Genomic DNA, 21,145 nt, shown 5'->3' on the forward strand with positions numbered 1-21,145 from the left:
AAGACTCATAGTAACCTTAGGTCACTCTACATCTAAGATAATTAGATAAATGCCATACTGAAATTTTTAGTCTCATCCTCTCAAAAGTTTTAGTTAGAATATTCTCTACAGAGCCCATTTCACACACACACACACACACACACACACTCACTCACTCACTCACTCACTCACTCACTCACGCATACACATATCCCTCAATTTCTCCTACTCCCCAACTCCCAATACTGGAACAATAAAAAGTCTCTAAAATCATATTCAAGTCAAATGGTAGGTTTATTGGCTGTCTCTGTTACACAGATGAAAAATGTCTCAACGTAGGGCGTTCTAAACCTTGTTTTGGCTTCCTGCTGTGCTGGACGCCCAGCGACAGGAGCAGAGGCCGAGGATCAGTAGACAAGAGAAGCAAACTGCTGCTGGTTCACACTTCTACAATGATTCATTCCACAGGCTTAGGGAACTTTTTGTTTTTTCTTTCAGAGCATCTTCCTCTTTTCGAATTCCTTCAGAAACAGAAGAGAGGGAGAAAAAGAGGGAATAAAAATATAAAAAATCCAAATTACATTTATAGTCAAAGTGATTCTGAAACTTCTTATCTTTAGGATTCTTTGAACAACCAAATATTACTGGAGTAAAATGTACCAGGATGAAAGTATTTGAACACAAACTAACAGCTTTCAAATTAGTCTGTCAGCTTGAATTTCACTGAACTAGATGCAGAGCTTCAATTTTATGTCTCCTAAACAAAGAAAACAAGAGGCTGTGCATTCTACTTTTTTCTACTGCAGTATTATTATTAGCATTTGACAAACCTGATTGTGCTTATCCAAACCTTTAATGCAATACATGAACCATACTGGCCCTTTAATAAAGCAACAGTAAGAAGTTTGCTTGGTTTCTCAGAGAATACAACTAAACAGATTCAGTAAGATTTGAACAAAATGTCAAGAACCTCAGAAACATCTGGAAAGGAAACAATACTGAAAACCATATTTCTCTAGATTGTTAACAGTTAGAATACAACAAACGTGTAGATAGCTGCTGCCACTTACTGGAGTAAAACGGTATCGCATGTCTCCAATATGAATTTTTAAGCATTTGCTTTTTCTTTTTCTCCTCTTTTAAATAAAATTTGTCTTCACACACTTACTAACCACCCAGAATTCATTCAAATACTATGGCACACAATGTCATATTCCATAAGACAGGATCATGCAAAGATTCAATAAAATGAGGAGTCCATTTTATAATCCTTAAAACAAGGGCGAAGATTGCACCAAGACACCGTTCCTTCTTGGGGATACAATTTGGGCCTGTTTTCAGCATGCTTAAAAAGTTTGGGTTTTTTGTTTGCTTTTTTGACAAGGCTATAATCACAGTAAAAATAGAAAGAGAGCCTTAAATGATAACTCAAAGAGACAGGCTGAAAATCATTATCAAGAGATTATGGAAGATACCAAATCATTTAGAATATTTTAAACAATGTCCTATTTAAAAAGGATAAGAAAAGCAAGTGGTTAAGAAGTCCATCCTCTAACCTGTAACAACAATGGCATCCCGACTTAGCCAGGGCCAGAAACTAAAGGCTGGAACCCCCACCCTCTTCTATAAATCTGCCTTCATCCCAACGCCTTTTTCATTCAGCTTTCATTTCTTGTTACTCAGCCTTCAACCCCTCCCCCTAGAAACAGAAACCTATGGGATCAGGGTAGCTGCATCCCAAAGGCCCTCCACAGAAAAAAAAGACAAAGTAATTTTCTGCACCACTCCCCAAATGGAATTCATGGCTTTCCTGTATATCATAGCTTGCCATTCACAAAAGTTGCCAGAAGGTAATTCCTGATCAGGCCCAATTAGGATGTTAGGATGTAAACAGAGTTGTTAGAGAATGTTAAGCTGCACACCAGAAAGAATAAACAGATGAGAAAGAAAAGGCCATGGTTTCCAGGTACCCAGTGTGGTCGCACACCATAAGGCCCGTAACTTCAGAGCAGTTAGGCCACTGTGAAGAGCTCACCTTGTAGATGGTAGTGCCCAGCTGCGCAGGAGACATGCTGACCACAACTCCTGCATTCTGAAGGGCAGAGATCTTCTCTTTAGCTCCACCTTTTCCTCCAGCAATAATTGCTCCTGCATGACCCATCCTCCTGCCAGGAGGAGCCGTTAAACCAGCAATGAAGGACACCACAGGCTTGGCTTTGGGACCCTAGAAAGTGATATTTTAAACACTCTAATGAATAAGTTGATTAAAACTGAACCCCAGTTTCATGACTGTCAGTAAACGGCAAATGGCTGGGACAGCGCCCATTATTCAGCATCATTAAGAAAACGGACGCGAATAATAAGCTGACTGAAACCACGGCACCCTCTCTTTTTGATGACCCAGCTTTTCATACAAACTCAGAAAAATAATTTCTGAGTAAATTTTGTAACTGTTTAGATATTAAACTTTGTCTAAACTTCATCACTGGCACAAGCTATTTTTACAAATACACATGTGACATCTGAAAAAACAAAAAAGCGCACTTGAAAATATCTAAGTTATGAGATTTGTTTTACTTCAACCTGATTTTATGTCTTAATTCATTACCACTTAATCCTTAATGCCCCTGCTAAAAGAAAAAGAGGAGGTGGGAAGGTATCCTGGGAAAGACAGGAGTAGGAGTCACCAGACTTAATTTCCAACTGACAAAAACTGCATGACCGCGGATAAGCCACATCACCTCTCTAGAGCTCTGCTTCCTTGTCTATGAAACAAAATGGCTAAGCCAGATTGATGGCCCAGGGTCCTTTCTCCTCTGAAATTCTATGATGTCTAAAAAGAAAGACCAGGACTAATTTTATTCAACAAAAATCCATTCTAATGTGCAACCTCTGTGTGCAGAAACAGCACTGTATTATGTTCCGAAGTAAAAATTAAAACACGCTCACAGAAAATATAAGAATTTGTATGCTCTAGGCTTATAGTATAGTTGAAGAAATAATATAAACTATGTATACACATCAGTAAGTTAGAGATACTATAAAGCAATATATGAATATACGGTTAAGTTTCATGCAAATGAAAAATACCATGTTCATAACAGGATTCCGGAGGCAATAAAGAATCCAGGTGAAACAGGGAGGCTTGCGGAAGGCAGAACTTGAGCACAAGGGGAATCCGAGTACCTTCTTTCAGGCACTAATGCCTTCCCCTAGGCCAGCAGTTTTCAAATCATTCCATCTTGGGACCCATTATACTTATAAAAATTACTGAGGATCCCAAAGAACTTTTGTTTGTGTAAGTTATAACTGATATTTACTGTCTTAGAAATCAAAACTGAAAACTTTTTATATTTATTAATTTATTTTAAAATAACTTTTAAAACTATTTTTTAGAAAACAGGAAGAAGAGTAGCACTATTTTACATTTTTGCAATGTCTTGATGTCTAATAAAATGCAAATCAATATTAATATCTGCTTTTGTATGTAATCTATTACAATGTTGACTGAAGTACAAGAAGTAAAAGAAGAAAATCCAACCTCACACACATATGTGGTTGAAAAAGGGAGTATTTTAATAGCTTGTCGGATAATTATGGATATTCTTCTTTGATATGACAGGAACCTCTTCAAGTATTAATTTCTTAAAGGGTAGATGCAATCTTGGAATCTGAAACCATAACAATGAACTTTTTGGCCTCTGTTACTTTAAAATCCATTAGTCTGTCTTGCCTTTGAATGGATCTTTAGACTACAGTCATTTTATAACATGCACTGGTCAGATGGAAAATAGGAGTCCACGGAGTTATGTAGATCTTCCCCAGGCTGACACATTTCATCATTCAATATCAACAGATCACACTCATCACTATCACTATCACCATCAATCTCATTAGAAAAGTTTTAGCAGGGAGCAGTTGTCAAGTTCACAATGGCAAATATAAGTTTTTCAAAATATTATTATTCACTTGAGAGCTCAAATTTTATCATTGGCAACAAATACTATGAGTTGTTTTCCTTGATATGGCAGGTTCATTTTGTTCATTTTTGAGATGAGTTCTGCCAAATGCCCAAGTCTAAATAACCAGTTTGTCTGCCAGTCGTTCTTTTGAGGAAAAACTGGCATTCCATGAAAAAAAGCAGCTAGTTCAGCTCAAATCTCAACTGAGAAAGTGCTTTACTTCCCATTTCATCACAAAATACTGACTCAAGGGTCAAGATTTAATTAAATTAATAATTTTTACTGCTTCATCAAGGACATTCTTAAATAAAATTGGCTTTTTTCTTTTTACTGAGAGTACAAGGCAGATGACTAGCGCAGTTTGCTTCCACTGCCCTGATTCACGCTAAGATGCCAGCATGCAGGTTATATGTGCTCTGGCACTGCTTACTCCAGCCTCGTCTCCCACCATGCTTCCCTGCCCTCTATCTTCCAGTAATCCCAGACTGCTCTGCCGCTGTTTCTCTGCTGAGGATGTTTTCCATCTTCCTTGGCTAGCTGGCAAATCTCTACTTAACCTTTAAGACCTCTCAAGACTCCTCTTCCTCCATAAGCCTTTCTAACCCTCCCAAACTCTCCACAAATGCCCTCACAGTCATCCATCTTCTGTTCAGTGACCCTGCTGTGCCTTTTGCACTTTTCCATTCTTATACTTAGTACACAGGCAGTCACTTATTTCCCATGTGTTCGCCCTCCTAAACTATGAATTCCTTGAACACAGGGACTATGTCCTCATTTGAAAAGACTCCACAGTACTTATGCATTCACTTGTGGGCTCTGCAGAGGATATGAGCATCTCATATTTGAGTGGCACGAATTCCACTTGATCCCTCTGTCCCTACACTCAAATAGTGGGACTACTGCACTAGAAAGGAACAAGATTATGATGAGCCTAAAATGTCAAACAAGTTTACACTATGTCCTATTAACAAAGAAGAGCCACTTGAGATTTTTAGGCAGAGAAAAATACAATTAAAAGACTGGGGGAAGTGTAATCTGAAATTACGATAAGAGTAAAAGCCTAAAAACAGAATGACCATTTAGGATGCCACCAATATAATCCGAGCAGACACTGAAGACTGCTGACTCTTGTCCTTAAGCCCTGCAATTGACCCCTGATCCCTCCATGGTGTGATGGAGCAGTCAGGCAAAACTGGGTACTAATCCTACCCCTGGTTCATTTGTTATATACCCACCATAGACAAGTTATTAAGGTCCCTGTGCCAGTTTACTCACTCATAAGAGAAGGGCAAAAACATCTTACTTACAGGGTCAAGGTAAAGGGTAAACACTATTTTTTGCAAATCATATTGTCATTGTAATGATGATAACAATAGTAGTTGCAGCAGCAGAGAGCATTATTGAGAGTTTGCTCTGTGCCAGGTATTGTGCTAAGTGCTTTATATGTCAACTGAACTGTTCTACTTAGCATCTTGGACACAGCATGTCCTCAATAAAAATTAGCTCCATATGAATTAACCAGGAATAGGAAAACATGTACCACATAAAACAAAATGTATACATTTAGTTTGTCCCATTATATTCTAAGCTATTCAAGGGATTCAAAGTTAGACCTAAATATATTTTCATATTCACTTTAACACAGTGTCATGTCATATCGACCTAAGTTTTTTTTTTCTAAAAAGCAGTCAGTTTTTAGCTAAATTTCCAACTTTATAACTTTTCTGAATTCAAGAGACTCTAATAACATTCTACTCCAAGCTCAACATTTATTAGTGCCTACTGTGCCAAGGATTGGGCTGGGCACCAAGGATACCAGTTCTTTGCTGTCCATAACAGTCCAGAGTGAGAGTCAGATACCACACATGCTTCGCAGAAGGAATAAGCAAAGTAAAGTGAGAATGAAAACAACTCGCATGTCAGAGGAGACATGGATCTGAAGAGGAAGGTTAGAGTGGTGTGTGAAGACTGGAATGCCATGCTAAGTCTGGTCGTTAGCTTACATGTACCTAAACCAGAGCAGATGGACTAATAACAGATGATGCTCTCAATTTCAACATACTGCTGAAATCTCAGAGACACATGTTGGTAACTGAGTGGAAATGAGAGATGAGAGATATAAAAGATGATGCCTGAAGGATGATGTTGTTTACATGCAGTAATCACTCACACTTAAGAAATAGGCACAGAAAGTAACTCCAGGGAAAGATAAAGAGAAGAACCCAGAGAAAAAATCAAGAGATGGAGAGGATGAGGAATGAAGTGAGGCCACTGATGATCTCTGCAAAAGCAACGTCACAAGAGTAAGATTCCCAGCAGCAGCAGCAAACAACTCAAAAAGGGCACTTACTACGTGCCTGGTGCGACTCTGCTGTATGCTCCCAAGTCATTTAAACATCACAGTCCTTAAACACAACAATGCTAGTAGGCAGGCACTACTGTAGCCCTATTTTGCCAAAGAGAAAACTGAGGCACAATGAAGTTAAGTAACATGCACAAGGTCACACAGCTTTTAAGTAGCAGGCAGAAGCCAAACTGCTGAGGATTAGGGGGTAAATAAAAAAAAATAATAATAAAAAAAAAAGAGATCCAGAGAGTGAGAGGAAAGTTGAGTAACAACTTACATAGAGATCAGAGTTTCAAACCACCACAGAAGAAAATCAAGTATACTCAAATTAGTCCTTGAAAATTCCTTAAATCACACATAAATATGTGTTGTTTTATGGATACTACTCTGTAAGTGATACTATTGGTTCCTTTAACTCTCCAGTATTTATTATTTTTCTATGGTATTTAAGTCATTCACTCCTCAATTTCTTTCACAAACATAGAAAGTTACCTCCCCCTGCCTGCCTGGCCTCCTGAGGGTGATTCTTCATTCATTCATCAATGTCAGGGAAATCCTAGAAATCATTCCCATTGTTGCCCCCAGGTCTTTGCACACATTCACTGAGTGGGGGCTGGTGGACACCAAGCTGCTTCAGTAGTTACTATACCCTCTCTCTCTCCTCCACCCCAGAAAGATTCCATACCACTTTTTACATTTAATTCCAAGGGAGAAGCAACTAGGAAAGCCTTCATAGGTCATAGATAATAAAGCCTTCTACTTAACCTTTGAAGGGAAGCACTACGCTACAAAGAAAGACCAAAGCTAGAGAGAGGTGAGATCCTGGAAAAGGGTATAAAAAGGTCAGCCCTAAAAAAGAGAAAGAATGCTTATATACTCTAAAATCAGAGAAGGAACACCAACGATAAGTGAAAAGTGCACCAGCAGGTTAAGTGAGGGCTTTCGGGCTGATGACCGGAATAGTTCTCCATTTAGCAAGAGGCCAACTTACCTACCACAAATGTGTGAGGTGATGCCTGGGGAGGAGGGCTCAGAGTAGATAACAGGCATTGTGAGAAAGAAGGAGAGTCAATCCAGAAAGAGTCCAAAGTTTTCTGAGTGCTAGTACTAAAGGCCCAGCTCAGGAAGGTTTGATTTTATCTTTCATGTTTTCTTGAAAAGTTAATCGTTGAAAAAATAAAAACACCTTCCAAAACAAGCCAGTGATATTTTTCAAGAGCAAAAAGCTATATTTTTCCAAAGCCAAACTTACTGAATTATGTTGCTTCAAAAATTCTGCAGCATTTTCTTCTGCATTACCACCAATTTCACCAATCAATATGATGCCTTCTGTGGCTGGATCATTCAGAAAGACTTCAAGGCAGTCAATAAAATCTGTTCCATTAAAAGGATCACCTCCAATGCCTGAAAAAGTCAAAGAATATCAACAGCATAAAAATTAGGTCAAGAAATGTTGTTTCAACTGGTTTCTCATTTTGCTTACTCTGCTCACCAATATTTTTAAATGTATCATCACTGTAGCACTAAACATAAAAAAATCACAAAATAGTACATTTATTTAGAGTATTATATGAATACTAAATGATGGTTGGATTCTAATACACACAAAGAAAACTCTCTTTTTGTTTACCTCCTTTATCAATCCTCTTCCCTCCCACAAAATTATTCCTAGATGTTTAAAAATGAACATTTTAAGAAAATATGTTTGCGCTGCAAGCAAATGAGAATTTCTCTGATTAAACATTTAACAAAACCCTTTGAACAAAGGAACTATTAGACGAGGCACGCTGCAGAGGAACCACTCACAAGTTTTAAGACACAAGTCCCAGTGACGGATGCGGGGGTGGCGCCCTGGCCCCTCTTCCCTCAGATCCAGAGTGGGTAATGACGGAGACTACATGTAGGGGCTCTACTCCAAGCACATGACATTTAAGAAAAAATACTTGAATAGAATTAAAGTAAATGTTCCTTACAGGCTGACTGCCATTTTTTTTTTTCTTAAGTTATAAACTTATTGAAGGCAGGATTGATTTCCTACCTTTAATGCAGCTCTGAAGAATGAATTTGAAGAAGGGAAGTGAGATTTATTGAGTGACAACCATGTGTCAAGCACAGTGTCTCAGCACACATTAAACCTGCTATTTCCTAATTCTATCTGCCTCTCTGTGACAGGGACATTATTATTCTCAATTTAAAAATTAAAAATAGAAGCTGGAGAAGATGGAATTGGCAACTCCGTTTCAAAACCTTTCTTATTCTCCATCATACTAAGTTAGCTAGTGTCTAAGATTGTGCTTTACACATAGAAAAGCGAGATGAATGTTTCCAATACTGATTTGATAGATCTAAGTCTTAATAAAAAGCTTCCAAGCCTATATTTTTTCATTTTTATTTTATAATAAAATATTTATGTAAATATTATAAAAATAGCTTTTTACAAAGCTATTTTTGAAATATCTTTAAACGATACCCTAAGAATCTGAAGAAATAGTTATAAAAATGGGAAATTTGCCTGGCTTTTGGCAACAAATACCAAAATTATTTTTAAAATACATTATTTAAATAACTTTTTTATTTTTAAAAGTGGGAGGCAGTACAATGTGGTAAAAAGAGTGGTTCTAGGCAACTCAACCTTCCTCAATCTAGGTTTTCTCATCAATATATAGCTTTATGCTATACTAATAAAACTTTTAAGCTCAGAGGTACCTTAGAGGGTTACCATAAGAATCAGACAATGAATGGCAAAGAATTCAGTAACTATGAAGCACTGAATTGTAGCTTATAATGATAATAGATGACAATTATAGTCACAAAAGTCCTAATATGAAGGACCACTTCTTCACAGCAAGCAAAGTAAGTGATGTTTTCAGGCACCAAGGCTCTCCAGGAGCCACATGTCTGAGGATGTTTGTTCTTCGACATGGAATCTTGGACTATGAATCTTTAAACAAACCATAGAGCTTTATACTTAAGCAAATTAAGTTTGAGATCATGACATATTTTTAATAAAATGGTATCAAAACCTCTTGCAAATAAAACAATATTATTATACTCATTTAATGAAAATATTGCTTTCCAATAACATGATTTTAGCAAAAATCCCTCACCAATGCACAAAGACTGCCCCAATCCAACTTGTGTTGTTTGGTGAACCGCTTCATAAGTCAGGGTGCCAGACCTGGACACGATACCTTAAAGAAAGAGAATTTAAAAATATTAGACTATCACAGAATAAACTAAATTACAAATATGAGTATATATAATATCCATTCCATGATTTGTCATCCAAATCAATATTATCTTCAAATGATGATATAAGAAGAAAAGGCTTAAATTAAAGCAGGAAAGTTTTAAAAGTTAGACATAAGAGAAAGTACATCATTAGTTAGTGTTATTTTATGACCATAAAAGTAGTGCAAGAAAAACCTAAATTACCTCTTCTAAGAAATCTTTATGAAAGTGGTAATATCCATATGACTTGGTAGGTACAATCCTGCTGAGGGCAGCAGAACATATAGCTTAGACTTATAGATACCCAAACTATTACACTATTAAAACCACCATTAGTCATACTTAGCAATGCTATCTATCTTTCCCACAACTATTTTTCTAATAATTTTCAAACAATATATGTAAGCTTTAAAGGAAACTGGGAAATAAGGTCACAATCCCTCTAAGTTCAAATCTACCACCTAATTTCCATTCTACAAGAGGCCTATGTGAAAGGACCTCACTTCACATCTGGACAAGCCGTGTACATGTAGAGGTAGGGGATGGGCGATGGCAGTTAGACATGTAGTTCATTAAGTCTGGCTGAGCTACAAGAAAGCTAATTTATTTCATGCCACAATCCATATGCAATGTGTGGATCTCTAATTTTAATCGGTTGAGAAGTATAAATGAGTTACTTTCGTTGTTAGAACACAAATATTTTTAAAAATAAAACAACTATTTTTATATGGGCTAAATCAGAGCATGGATTCTGGGGTGATGAATAATTCTAGTATGCCCATGGTTCACTTTCTTTTAAGCTTCTGCTTGGAGCACTTTTTATAAACTATGAAGATTCTTTTCTAACAATACGATCCCCCTATTAGGACAAAGAGAATTCTTGTCAGACTAAGACAAAAACCATAACCATAAGCTGCCTCAACTTCGGTACAGCATATTTACATTCTTAAAGTTTCGTGTTACTGTCACTGTATACTCATGGGTACCAAGTACGTGATCTGTATATAAACATCCATCTTCTCACTAGGAATTCAGGTGCACATAACTTTAGATTAGTCAAAGTTGATCCATCAAATTAAAAGACGTGTTTGTATCTTGGTCAGCATGAGACAGTTCCCTACAGAACACTGTCAGGTTGCTTTTAGATTAATTTCACCAAATGCTGAGAGCTATATCACTCCGTGACACAACTGTTCACTTCATATGGAACTCTGCACCAAACCCTCAGCCCAGCATTGTTCCAATCTATCTCTCCAGATTCGTTTCCCATTTTTCCATAATCTAGTGAAACTGATTTATTCCTCAATTATTTATATTTGTTCTGCTTAAAACAGAACCCTCCCCTCCAATATCTGAAAATAACTCTAACTATCTATGGTGGTCCATATTAAAAAGTTAAATGTCACTTTCTCTTTGAAGTCTTTACTGATTCTTCAAGTAAGAACACTGTTCTCCTGCCATTTGGTTCAGTAAGAGACTGCCCATGATGCTCGAGATTCTGTGGTGACTGTCCTCCTTGCTAGACTGAGACCTCTGAGGGGAGTCAGTAAACGGGACTGTTTTCCCCAGCCCTGTGTTCCCAGCATCGAACACAGTTCAGGCACAGAAGGAGCACAGTAAATATTTACTGAACATGTCAAAACTGAAAAACCTTCAATGGAGTACAAGTCTCTGCATAGCAAAATCTAATTCCAGTAGTTTTAAGACTATTCACTAACTGGAGCCTAATTCATGATAAATGAGAATTACTACCACCACCCCCATCTATCTCTTATCAGTTTTTCCATATTCTCAGAGCTTCCTTTCTATCTAAATCCTCTCTCCGTAACACAGTCCCTCCTCTGTGGTACCTTCCATAACTAAGAATGTTAGGTAGGCAATACCTACGTACCTATAAATTTGGTTCATTTCGTTTTTAAACAAAGTATAAACAGTAACTTCTTAGTTATACAACTTGTATGCAATTATCTAGTCTCCTCTTCACTCCACTCCTACTTGATTCTTATGGTAAAATTATGTTTTAGGTATCCATTCAATGTCTTAGATTACTGATAAGAACAGCTATTTTACTCTAGTCTTTTGATAAATCAGTAATAACAATCAGTGAAAAGTAACACCAAGATCATTCTTTTAAGGAGTTTTCATATTATTATATAAATGATATTTAAATTATATAAATACAAACTGCATATATATTGAAGGTACTGAAAGTAACATGTTTAGGGTAGATTACACCTGCCATCCTTAAAGCGTACTATCACTTTCAATGATCTATCAAAAGGGTACTCCTGCTTTTCTTCCTGCTATTCTTCCTGCTAAGTACAACCAGAAACCCTAGGCAATATATGTAAAACAAACGTAAGAAATCTCTGAAAGATGGAGAGAAAGCAGAGTGGCCAGGGACCTCAAGACTCAAGAACTGATATAGTGGTGAGTTCCCTGGATTTTCTTGTCTCATGTATACCAGCCCAGACATGGAGCTGAAAAAGCCAGCATCCCAGAAATACATAAGGACACAGGGGAGAAAAAAAAGCCCCATCCTCAAAACCTGTTCTCTCTAGCTAAAGAACCACGAGCAGGACAGCCTAGCAAAACAGAAACTTTTAGACAATAATCACTCCATACCAGTCAAAGACTACAAAAAAAACTGTGTGTGCCTCCACCTGCATTTACATGAGCAGTGGCCAAAAGGGAATCCCATCCACATTTTCGAGACTGTAAAGAGGCACACAATACACCTGCCAGGACGGTGAAAGGAAAGGCCAAGTTGGCAGTCAGGACTGTCATCTATGCAAGCTGGTAATGAGCCCCTCCTCACGCCACAGTATCAGTGGAAACTATGTGGGGATCCTGTATGTCCTTCCTCATCTGGCAGTAAGGTACATCTCTGTCTCCTTGGCTGGGTAGTATCAGAGAAGGCCTAGCAGAGAGTCAGGACTTTCACCATCACCCAGCAATAATAAGGCCACGCCCACTGAAGTGTCAGTGGAGACACTTCACTGAGGAATGTGGAACTATCATCCCCAGTAAGGAGCCCACCTATTCTGGTATCAACAGAGGCAAGTAGGGGACTTAGACTTCTACCTCAACCTGTCAGTAACAAGGCACGATCCCTGCTGAAGGCTTGTCAATAAAGTCAGTGAAAACAGAAGTTCAAACAAGATCCAGAGTCCCACAACGTAATACCCAAAATATCCAATTTTCAATCAAAAATCATTCGGCATGCCAATAACCACAAAGATATCAAACTGAAAGAAAAAAAACAATCGATAGTTGCTAGCATCAAGATGAAGGGGACATTAAAGAATTATCTGACAAAGATTTCAAAGAAGCCATGACAAAAATACTTTAACCATTATAAATATGCTTGAAACAAATGAGAAAATAGATAGCCTTATCAAAGAAATATAAAGTCTCAGCAAAAATATAGAAGCTATAAAAAGAAACCAAATAGAAATTTTAAAACTGAAAAATATAATAACCAAAGCTAAAAGCTCAGTGAATGATCTCAACAGCATAATGGAGAGAAGAGAGGAAAGAATCAGTGAAACATGAAATAGAACAATGGAAATTACCCAATGTAAATGGTAAAGAGAAAACAGACCAGGGAGAAAACAATGAAGAGAGCCTCAGAGACCTACAGAACTGTAACAAAAGACCTAATATCTGTGTTATCAGAGTCCTGGAAGGAGAAGAAAAAGAGAGCACAGGGCTGAAAAAGTACTTGAAGAAAGTCTTACAAAATCCAAAATTTAGTAGTAGACTCACTATATATTCAAGAGGATGAGCAAACCCCAATCAGAATAAACCCAAAGAAATTCACACCAAACTCATCATAAACATCAGAAAAGCAAGGACATTAAAAAAAAAAAAAAAATCTTAAGAGCAGCAACTCCTTACCTACACAGGAAAAACAATTAAAATGACATCAGCTTCTCATCAGAAACCATGGAAGCAAGAAGTGGAACAAGATTTTTTAAGTTCTAAAAGAAAAGAACTGTCAACCCTGAATCCTACGCCCAGTGAAATTATCCTTTAGGAATGAAGGAGAAATAGAGATACTCTCAGATGAGGGGAAAGTAGAGAAGTTGTCACCAACAAATTTATCAGAAGAGAATGGCTAATGTAAGTTCTCTAAACAGAAGGGAAATGATAAAAGAAGGAACCTTGAAATATTGGGAAAAAAGAACACAGCAATCAGAACTATGAGTAAATAAAATAGACTTTACTTCTCTTAAGTTTTCAAAGAGGAAGAAATAAATCTGTCCCTATTTGCAGATGACACTTTCTACACAGAAAATGCCAAGGAATCTACCAAGAAATTCCTATTAAGTTCAGCAATTCGGCATGGACACAAGATAAACATTAAAAAATCAATTGTTTCTATATATCATGGACACCAAATGAAAATACAATAAAATATACAATTGCTTTCAAAAGAAAATACTTTGGTATAAATATAATAAAATGTGTACAGTACTTACATGCTAAAAACCACACGATGCTGATGAAAGAAATCAAAGACGATCTAAATAAATAGAGAGAGCTACCATGCTCACGGACTGATTTGGCAGAATAAAGACATCCATTCTTCCCAAACTGACATATAGATTTAATAAAATTTCTATCGAAATCCCAGAAAGAGTTCTTATAAATATAGATAAGATCATTCAAATATTATATGTAAAAGTAAAAGAGCTAGAATAGCTAAAATAATTTGAAAAAGAAAAAAGTGCAAAGAAACAATTTTAAGACTTATTATATAGCTATGGTAATCAAGATTGTGTGGTACTGGCATTAGGATAGGCACATAAGTCAATGAACAGAAGAAAAAACTTAGAAATAGACCAACACAAATATGCCAAAATGATTCTTGACAAAAATGCAAAAGAAATTCAATGGAAGAAAGATAATTTTTTCGAAAAATGGTGCTGGAGCAATTAAAGATCTATAGGTGAAAAAAAACTTTGATCTAAATTTTACATCTTATAGAAAAATTAACTAAAATTGGATCATGGATTTAAATGTAAAATGCAAAACTTTAAGGAAAAAAACAAATCTTTGCTAGGCAAAGAATTCTTGGACTTGACGTCAAAAGCATACCTCACAAAAAAAAAAGATTAATAAATTAGACATAATCAAAATTAAAAGACTTTTCTCTCTGAAAGATCATTCTAGGAGGATGAAAACAGAGCTACAGAAAGCTATAGAATGGAAAAAATATTTGCAAAACATCTAAAAAGTACTAGTATCTAGGAAAGATAAAGAATTCTCAAAACTTAACAGTAAAAAAAGCAAATGATCCAATTACAACATGGGCAAAAAAAACATGAAGAGGCTTCACTGAAGAAATACAGATGACAAACAGACATATGAAAAGACAAACAATATCATTAGCCACTGGGTATATGTAAATTAAACCCACAATGAGATACCACTAAACAATTATCATAATGGCTAAAATAAAAAATAGTGGCACCACTAATGCTGGCAAGGATGTGGAGGAATCGGATTACACATACGTTGCTGATGGAAATGTAAAATGCTATGGCCACAGTGGACAACAATCTTTCCTCTCCTCACTTCCTCAAAAATCTTGTAGTGTCACTCTTTGTTTCAGGCAAATTTTTTTTTTTTTAAGTACTGTTTTAAAGGAATTAAAAGCAGTCTCCCAGATGACTGCCTCATCCCTGTGTTATGGACATTCAGAGAAGCAAGATCTAAAGGACTTCCCTTACCTTCTCAGTTTTTTGGTTTTCAGGTTTATGGGCACCTAGAAAAGCAGGGTAGTGATCAGAGAGGCAGCTCAGCACAGCTGAGTTTCCCTGATGACTAAATGACTTTTCAGGTGCTTATAGGCTACTTATATATCTTCTTTGGTGAATTATCTGTTCAAGTTTTTTGCACATTGTTTTTTATTGGGTTGTCTTTTTATTGTTGATTACCAGAGGCTCTATAAATATTTTGGTTATAAGTTGTCAGATATATGCAGATATTTTCAATGCTCACCTCAAATCCACAGCAGTAGCCATTTAAAGCAGACCAAAGAGCACAGACAGTACTCAAATATGTCCAAGAGCATCAGTGACTACATGGCTTAGGCCCCCACTAGAGCTCAGATGGTCTACGGAATTCCCTTGACAAGTACCCTACTGGCAGCAGGGCTGAAGCTCGAAGAGACATTAGTAATAAAGAAAAATCATGACCTTTAACCCAGTCCTATAAACTACACAACTGACATTCACCTACTGTATGTTGATTATTCTTATTCAGTATTAATAATCATGGCTTATAGATAAATTGCTGTAACCATCTATTGTGAAGTAACTATAACTTAGTGAGATTTAGTGTGAAGAGTCTAAAAATGGGCATAATGGGCTAACTTTGAAATGAGAATTTGGTTCTTAACTTGAGGAACTAAACAGGTAGCTGTACAATTTGCCTAAAACATTCTGAGAAAGTCTGTGATATCCAAGAGGGCAAAGTAATTGTAGGACAGGACACACACAAAAAAAACAACAAAAATATCCACATATATCTGACAAAGAACTTAAACCCAAAATATTTATAGAACCCCCTATAATCAACAATAAAAAGATAACCCAACGAAAAATAATGTGCAAAAACCTAAACAGATAAGTTACTAAGGAAGATATATAAATAGCCAATAAGTACCTGAAAAGTCATTTCATCATCAAAGAAACTCAAAACCATGAGAAACCATTTCATTTCCAGTAGAATGGCTAAAATGAAAAACTGACAACACTAAATGTTTGTGAAGATGTGGAACAACTGGAACGCTCAAATACTGATGGTAGGAAAGTAAAACTGAACAGCTACTTTGCAGAATTATTTTAAAATTTCTTAAGTTGAACATACTTCAACCCTATGACTTATTGATTCCATTCCTAGGTATCTTACCCAAGAGAAATGAAAATATGTCCACAAAAATACCTGTATACATAAACATTCGCCTTAGCCTTATTTATAACGGCTAAAACCTGGAAAAACCCAAATATTCATCAATGGGAGAATGAACAAACAAATTGTGATACAATTACATAACAGAATATTACTTAGCAATAACATGAAATCAACTACTGAAAACACATGGAAGAATCTATGGCATCTGAAGAGGAAAAGAATCTTTAAAAGACGCCCAAAATATCTTCATTTATCCTGTAGAATCATTATTGCTTCTCAAACTCATTCAATCTAGGACACAGAATTAATTAACTACAAAACTTCCCTGGTAAATTCTATTGAAATTAAATTAATTAAAATGAATTTGACTTACACAATTATAAATTCTCTTTGTAAATTTTGAGCTTAGAGCAGAGAACTTTTTTTTTTAATCTATGAGAAACATACTTACCAATTCTTCCTTTCTTGTGAATATGGCCGGGCATGATGCCAATCTTACATTCTCCAGGCTGAAGAAAAGTAAATCAGTTTCAGAAAAGAAAAAAAACACAACTATAATTCATAGTTCAAACTCACATGTACACCTAGACTGATTTGAAGCTACTTAGCCTCTGAGAGGCTGAAACTGGGCTTAGTTTTCTTTTTCACACTCACATTGATGACTCCAGGACAGTTTGGCCCGATCAGCCTTGTCTTTCCCTGGCGCAGTAGTCTGTGCTTGACCCGAACCATGTCCTGCTGTGGGATACCTTCAGTGATACACACGACCAAGGGCACTTCCGCCTCAACAGCTTCATCAATAGCAGCAGCAGCAAAAGGAGGAGGGACGTAAATGACAGAAGCTGTTGCTCCTGTCTGTTCTTTGGCCTGAAAGATTAACCATGAAGCACTTTATTATTCGTTAAGTCATAAACATTAAAAAATGAATTCAATACCATGATTTTAATAATGTCTTGGAGTCAGAAAAGGATACCACCAGGAGACATCGGATGTCTTCATGGCCTTCTCTCTGACCTCGTGAAATGCCACTCTGAATTGAAAGATTCTGTGACCTCTCTCAGGCTATGGCATGTCAGTAAACATGAAAGCGCTGCCTGATTTGCATTTGTGTCTCCTCATTCCTGTGGCCACATTTATTTTTGTTGCTCTACAAGACATTGTACCATCTATTCAGTCCTAAGACCCTATACTTCCTTGGGAGAAAAAGGACTACTGAGTCCCTGAGGCTCAGAACTAGTCTCTCAAACACCTGTTTAAAAATACATCATACTTGATAAAAACTATCAAGAAACAGCAAAAATGAAGGGGTTTTTTTAGTTGACAATTTTTAGTCTAAACACATGTGTATTAGAAATAAACTAAAATGCACATGCATAGGTGGCCATAGAATAAGAATGTGGGTGAAATAAGCATTAGGGTCTACTTTACACCATCCCTCACAATACAAAGCACTTAAAGACATCAATTTGACCATCATTCTTCTCTCTGTGGACACAAGCTTACGTTTGGTCTTTACATACTCTCTATGTCCATCAATACGATGTATCTTTCCCACTTCTACATGTGGCCATGTCTCTTGTGCTGTACTGGAAGATCTTTGAAGATGAGCAGTGATCTCTAACTCTACAAGAGTAGCAGCATCTATTCTGTGAGAGGGCTCTACATAGGTCTCAGTTAAGGCTTCACCACAATCCTGCATGCTTAGTATCCTCTGCTACAAATCAACATGCTGAGGCCAAGAGATATTAAATAACTTGTATGAGATTACACAGCTAGGAAGTGGCAAAGCCAAGACTCAAACCTCAGTCTGATTCCAAAGTGTCCATTCTTTTCAGTTAATGGCAAGCTGCTTACCTGCAAGTGTTAAAATGTAACTTAGTTACCACATAAATCAAAATCTTTTAAAAGCCTGTGCCATGAGATTTTACCATGGATACAAATACTAAGCTATAGAATATACAGGTACAAGTAGAAGAAGGCAAAAGTAAAAGACAGTGTCTTCGAGAACCATCCCTGAATGATTCCCCATATCCCCAGATAATGAGAAGCTTTCCCTATTGCATCCCTAATAAAAGATTATCTTGACAATGATAGAAGAACAAAGCCAAAGGATGCTGACAGGTCATCCATAAATGATAACAAGGATTAAAAATAATTTTTAAAAATCTTTCAGGTGATAACAGATAAGCAAGAACAAAAAATAAAAACTAAGTTGGAACCAAAAGAAGGCAGATTATAGGTATGTAGGTATTTTATGGAAAATATATCCCACAGTTCTCTACCTCTTAAAGCTACAAATACTGTCAGAAACTAGGCTCTGACAATAGGGTCTACGCTGATAAGTAATACTGGATGAAAGATACCCATCCTACTCATTCAGAAAGTTCTTTGTAAGAGGTGTACAGGTGAGAAATAAACAGTATCTGTCAGAGAACTTAAATAATCCAAATATATCTATTTGTATCATGATGAATAATAAATGAGTTGCTTAGCAACAAAAACTTTCTTTGAAAGAGCAAAAACAGACTCATGACAAAAGTCAAATCTACCTAGAGAAATAGCTCCTCTCTATATTTTGAGGTCAGGAAAGCAATCATAACAGAATTTAAGTGGAGGAAAAAACAAAAAATTGAAGCAAAAACATTCTAAACAATTCTTCTAAAGAACGTGATCTGTAACATTTACTCTTTAAAATACAGTACACTTAAAACACACATACACACATATAGTATACACTATTCTCAAATTTAAAGTAAAATGAAGTAATCAAACTAGAATATTTGTTTTTTTCTTACATTTTAGGATTAAAAGTACAAATTAATTTCAACTTGAAGTTAAGAGTCTGAAAAGAGAATGTCTATAAATTTGTACTTAAAAATTTCAATATTTTAAAATATGCCTTAAAAGGAAAGGGGGAGGAGTGTATTATTTATCATTAATACATCACTCCCAAGTACTAAGTTTATTTCCTAGATATTTTTAATGAAATAACTAAGAATTTGTATAACTGTTTCTTTTAAAATACTATTGTTTTTATATATAGTCATGTAAGTGTAGACAGGAACAAAAGAATACACATAGCTTAAATTAGCTCTCTATAAGGGCAAAACATGAGATGTGAAAAACACTATAAAATTTAACTTTATATATCTTTATATCATCTGAATTTGTAAAATAAGCGCATATTCATTTTGTAACAAAGAAGTAAAGTTTAGTTTAAAAATAATTTTTAAAATATTAAGAAATCAGTTGTTTGGGAAGAGACTAAGACTCTGTGATTTGTCAATCTGACTCAACAGACCAGTTTTTTCACACAGGGACACCACACGACCTACTTGAGCCATGCTAAGCCTGCCAGTTACAGGCAGTATCGTTGTCTTTAAAATGGAGATGATAACAGCAACTACCTCAGAGGGTTGTGCTGAGGCCTGAATGAGGCAATGTATAGGAAGCACCCAGCACAGTGCCTGGCAAAGAGCCCATGCTCAGTAAGTGTTAGAGGGTAAGTGCTGACATATATTCTACTGACATCCTGGAACAAGAAAGGGAGGAAAGGATAATAAGGCTAACAGAAGCCAAGGCACAGCATGTCTTCCCTTAAGAGCTGATGCATGCCTCTAAACAAAAGTGACACAGCCATGGAGAAAACATCCTGAGTCTATGTGACTAAAGTGATTCCACTGGTTTTTATTGTGATTTAAATTAATCTAGGTTACTGGATTTTAAAATGGCAAGTGACTCTCCCAAAGGAGACACAATTAAGATCTCTATCCAAAGAATGCTTGTCCTTCCCTGTTTTTCTTTTCTTGCCAAACTTGGGTCCCATTAATTACCTCCTTTACAGTATTAAAGACAGGTAAGCCCAGGTGCGTCTTTCCTCCTTTCCCTGGGGTGGTTCCTCCAACAAGTTGGGTGCCATATTCCAATGCCTGCTGGCTATGAAAGGTGCCCTGAGGGAAAAAAGCACAAGACTCATGAGAAAAGGCAGGCTGGGATGCCTGAAGGAGATCTTCAGCAACTTGGAAAAGAAAAACAGGTAAACTACTCCCTTGAGTATAACATTAACATATATCCAGCATTCTCATCAAATTACTATAAACAAAGCTTTGAATCTTGAAGCAAAACAGGCCTCTGCAAAGCCAAAATAGCTGTTTGTCAAAAAAAAAAAAAGGGTCTCTTTTTAATCCATTTGCAAATTTGGCTGAGGATCAGAAACACCCTGGTGTTTACTTCACATCTCTCTTTCGCTGTTTCTCAGCTCCTGAGGTCTTCACATCCCCCTTTACTCTGTTTAAAATCCATGGTCAGTCATTATACTCACACAACAACCTTTGAGCTCTCTTACTTCTACACACATCTGGCAAAATCACAACCTTCATTAAATCCAATTCTCCACCTACTCTAAGATGGCACGAGTGCAGCCAAACAGTACCTGCAGAAAAACAAAACCATGCAAACTGGTCTCACTTTAAATTAATGATCACTAACCTTAAGTGAGCCCTTTAACGCTGCCCTGTCTACACTCTGTACTTCCCTATCCATTCACTCTCCCTCCACAGCCTTGGCATTACTGACATTGTGAACATGTTGATTCTTTATTATGGGAAGCTGTCCTGTGCTCTGTACAAAGTTTAGCAGCATCCCTGGCCTCTACTCAGTAGATGCCCGTACCACATCCTCTTCCCCACCCCAATCAGCTGAG

General features: G+C 36.6%; 1 protein-coding gene across 1 annotated transcript in view; it reads right to left on the reverse strand.

Moving 5' to 3' along the window:
- Nucleotides 1–254: 254 nt before the first annotated feature.
- SUCLG1 (succinate-CoA ligase GDP/ADP-forming subunit alpha) overlaps nt 255–21,145 on the reverse strand; it is a 34,777-nt gene continuing 13,886 nt past the window's right edge. Inside the window, 7 exon segments of the mRNA XM_039852773.1 lie at nt 255–500; nt 2,015–2,203; nt 7,541–7,692; nt 9,396–9,479; nt 16,895–16,952; nt 17,098–17,310; nt 20,277–20,393. Of these exon segments, the coding sequence (XP_039708707.1) occupies nt 474–500; nt 2,015–2,203; nt 7,541–7,692; nt 9,396–9,479; nt 16,895–16,952; nt 17,098–17,310; nt 20,277–20,393 (840 nt within the window). The 3' untranslated portion in view covers nt 255–473.

This window comes from Pteropus medius, unplaced genomic scaffold (genome assembly GCF_902729225.1).
Source record: "Pteropus medius unplaced genomic scaffold, Ma_sr-lr_union100, whole genome shotgun sequence".
NCBI classification, from domain to species: domain Eukaryota; kingdom Metazoa; phylum Chordata; class Mammalia; order Chiroptera; family Pteropodidae; genus Pteropus; species Pteropus medius.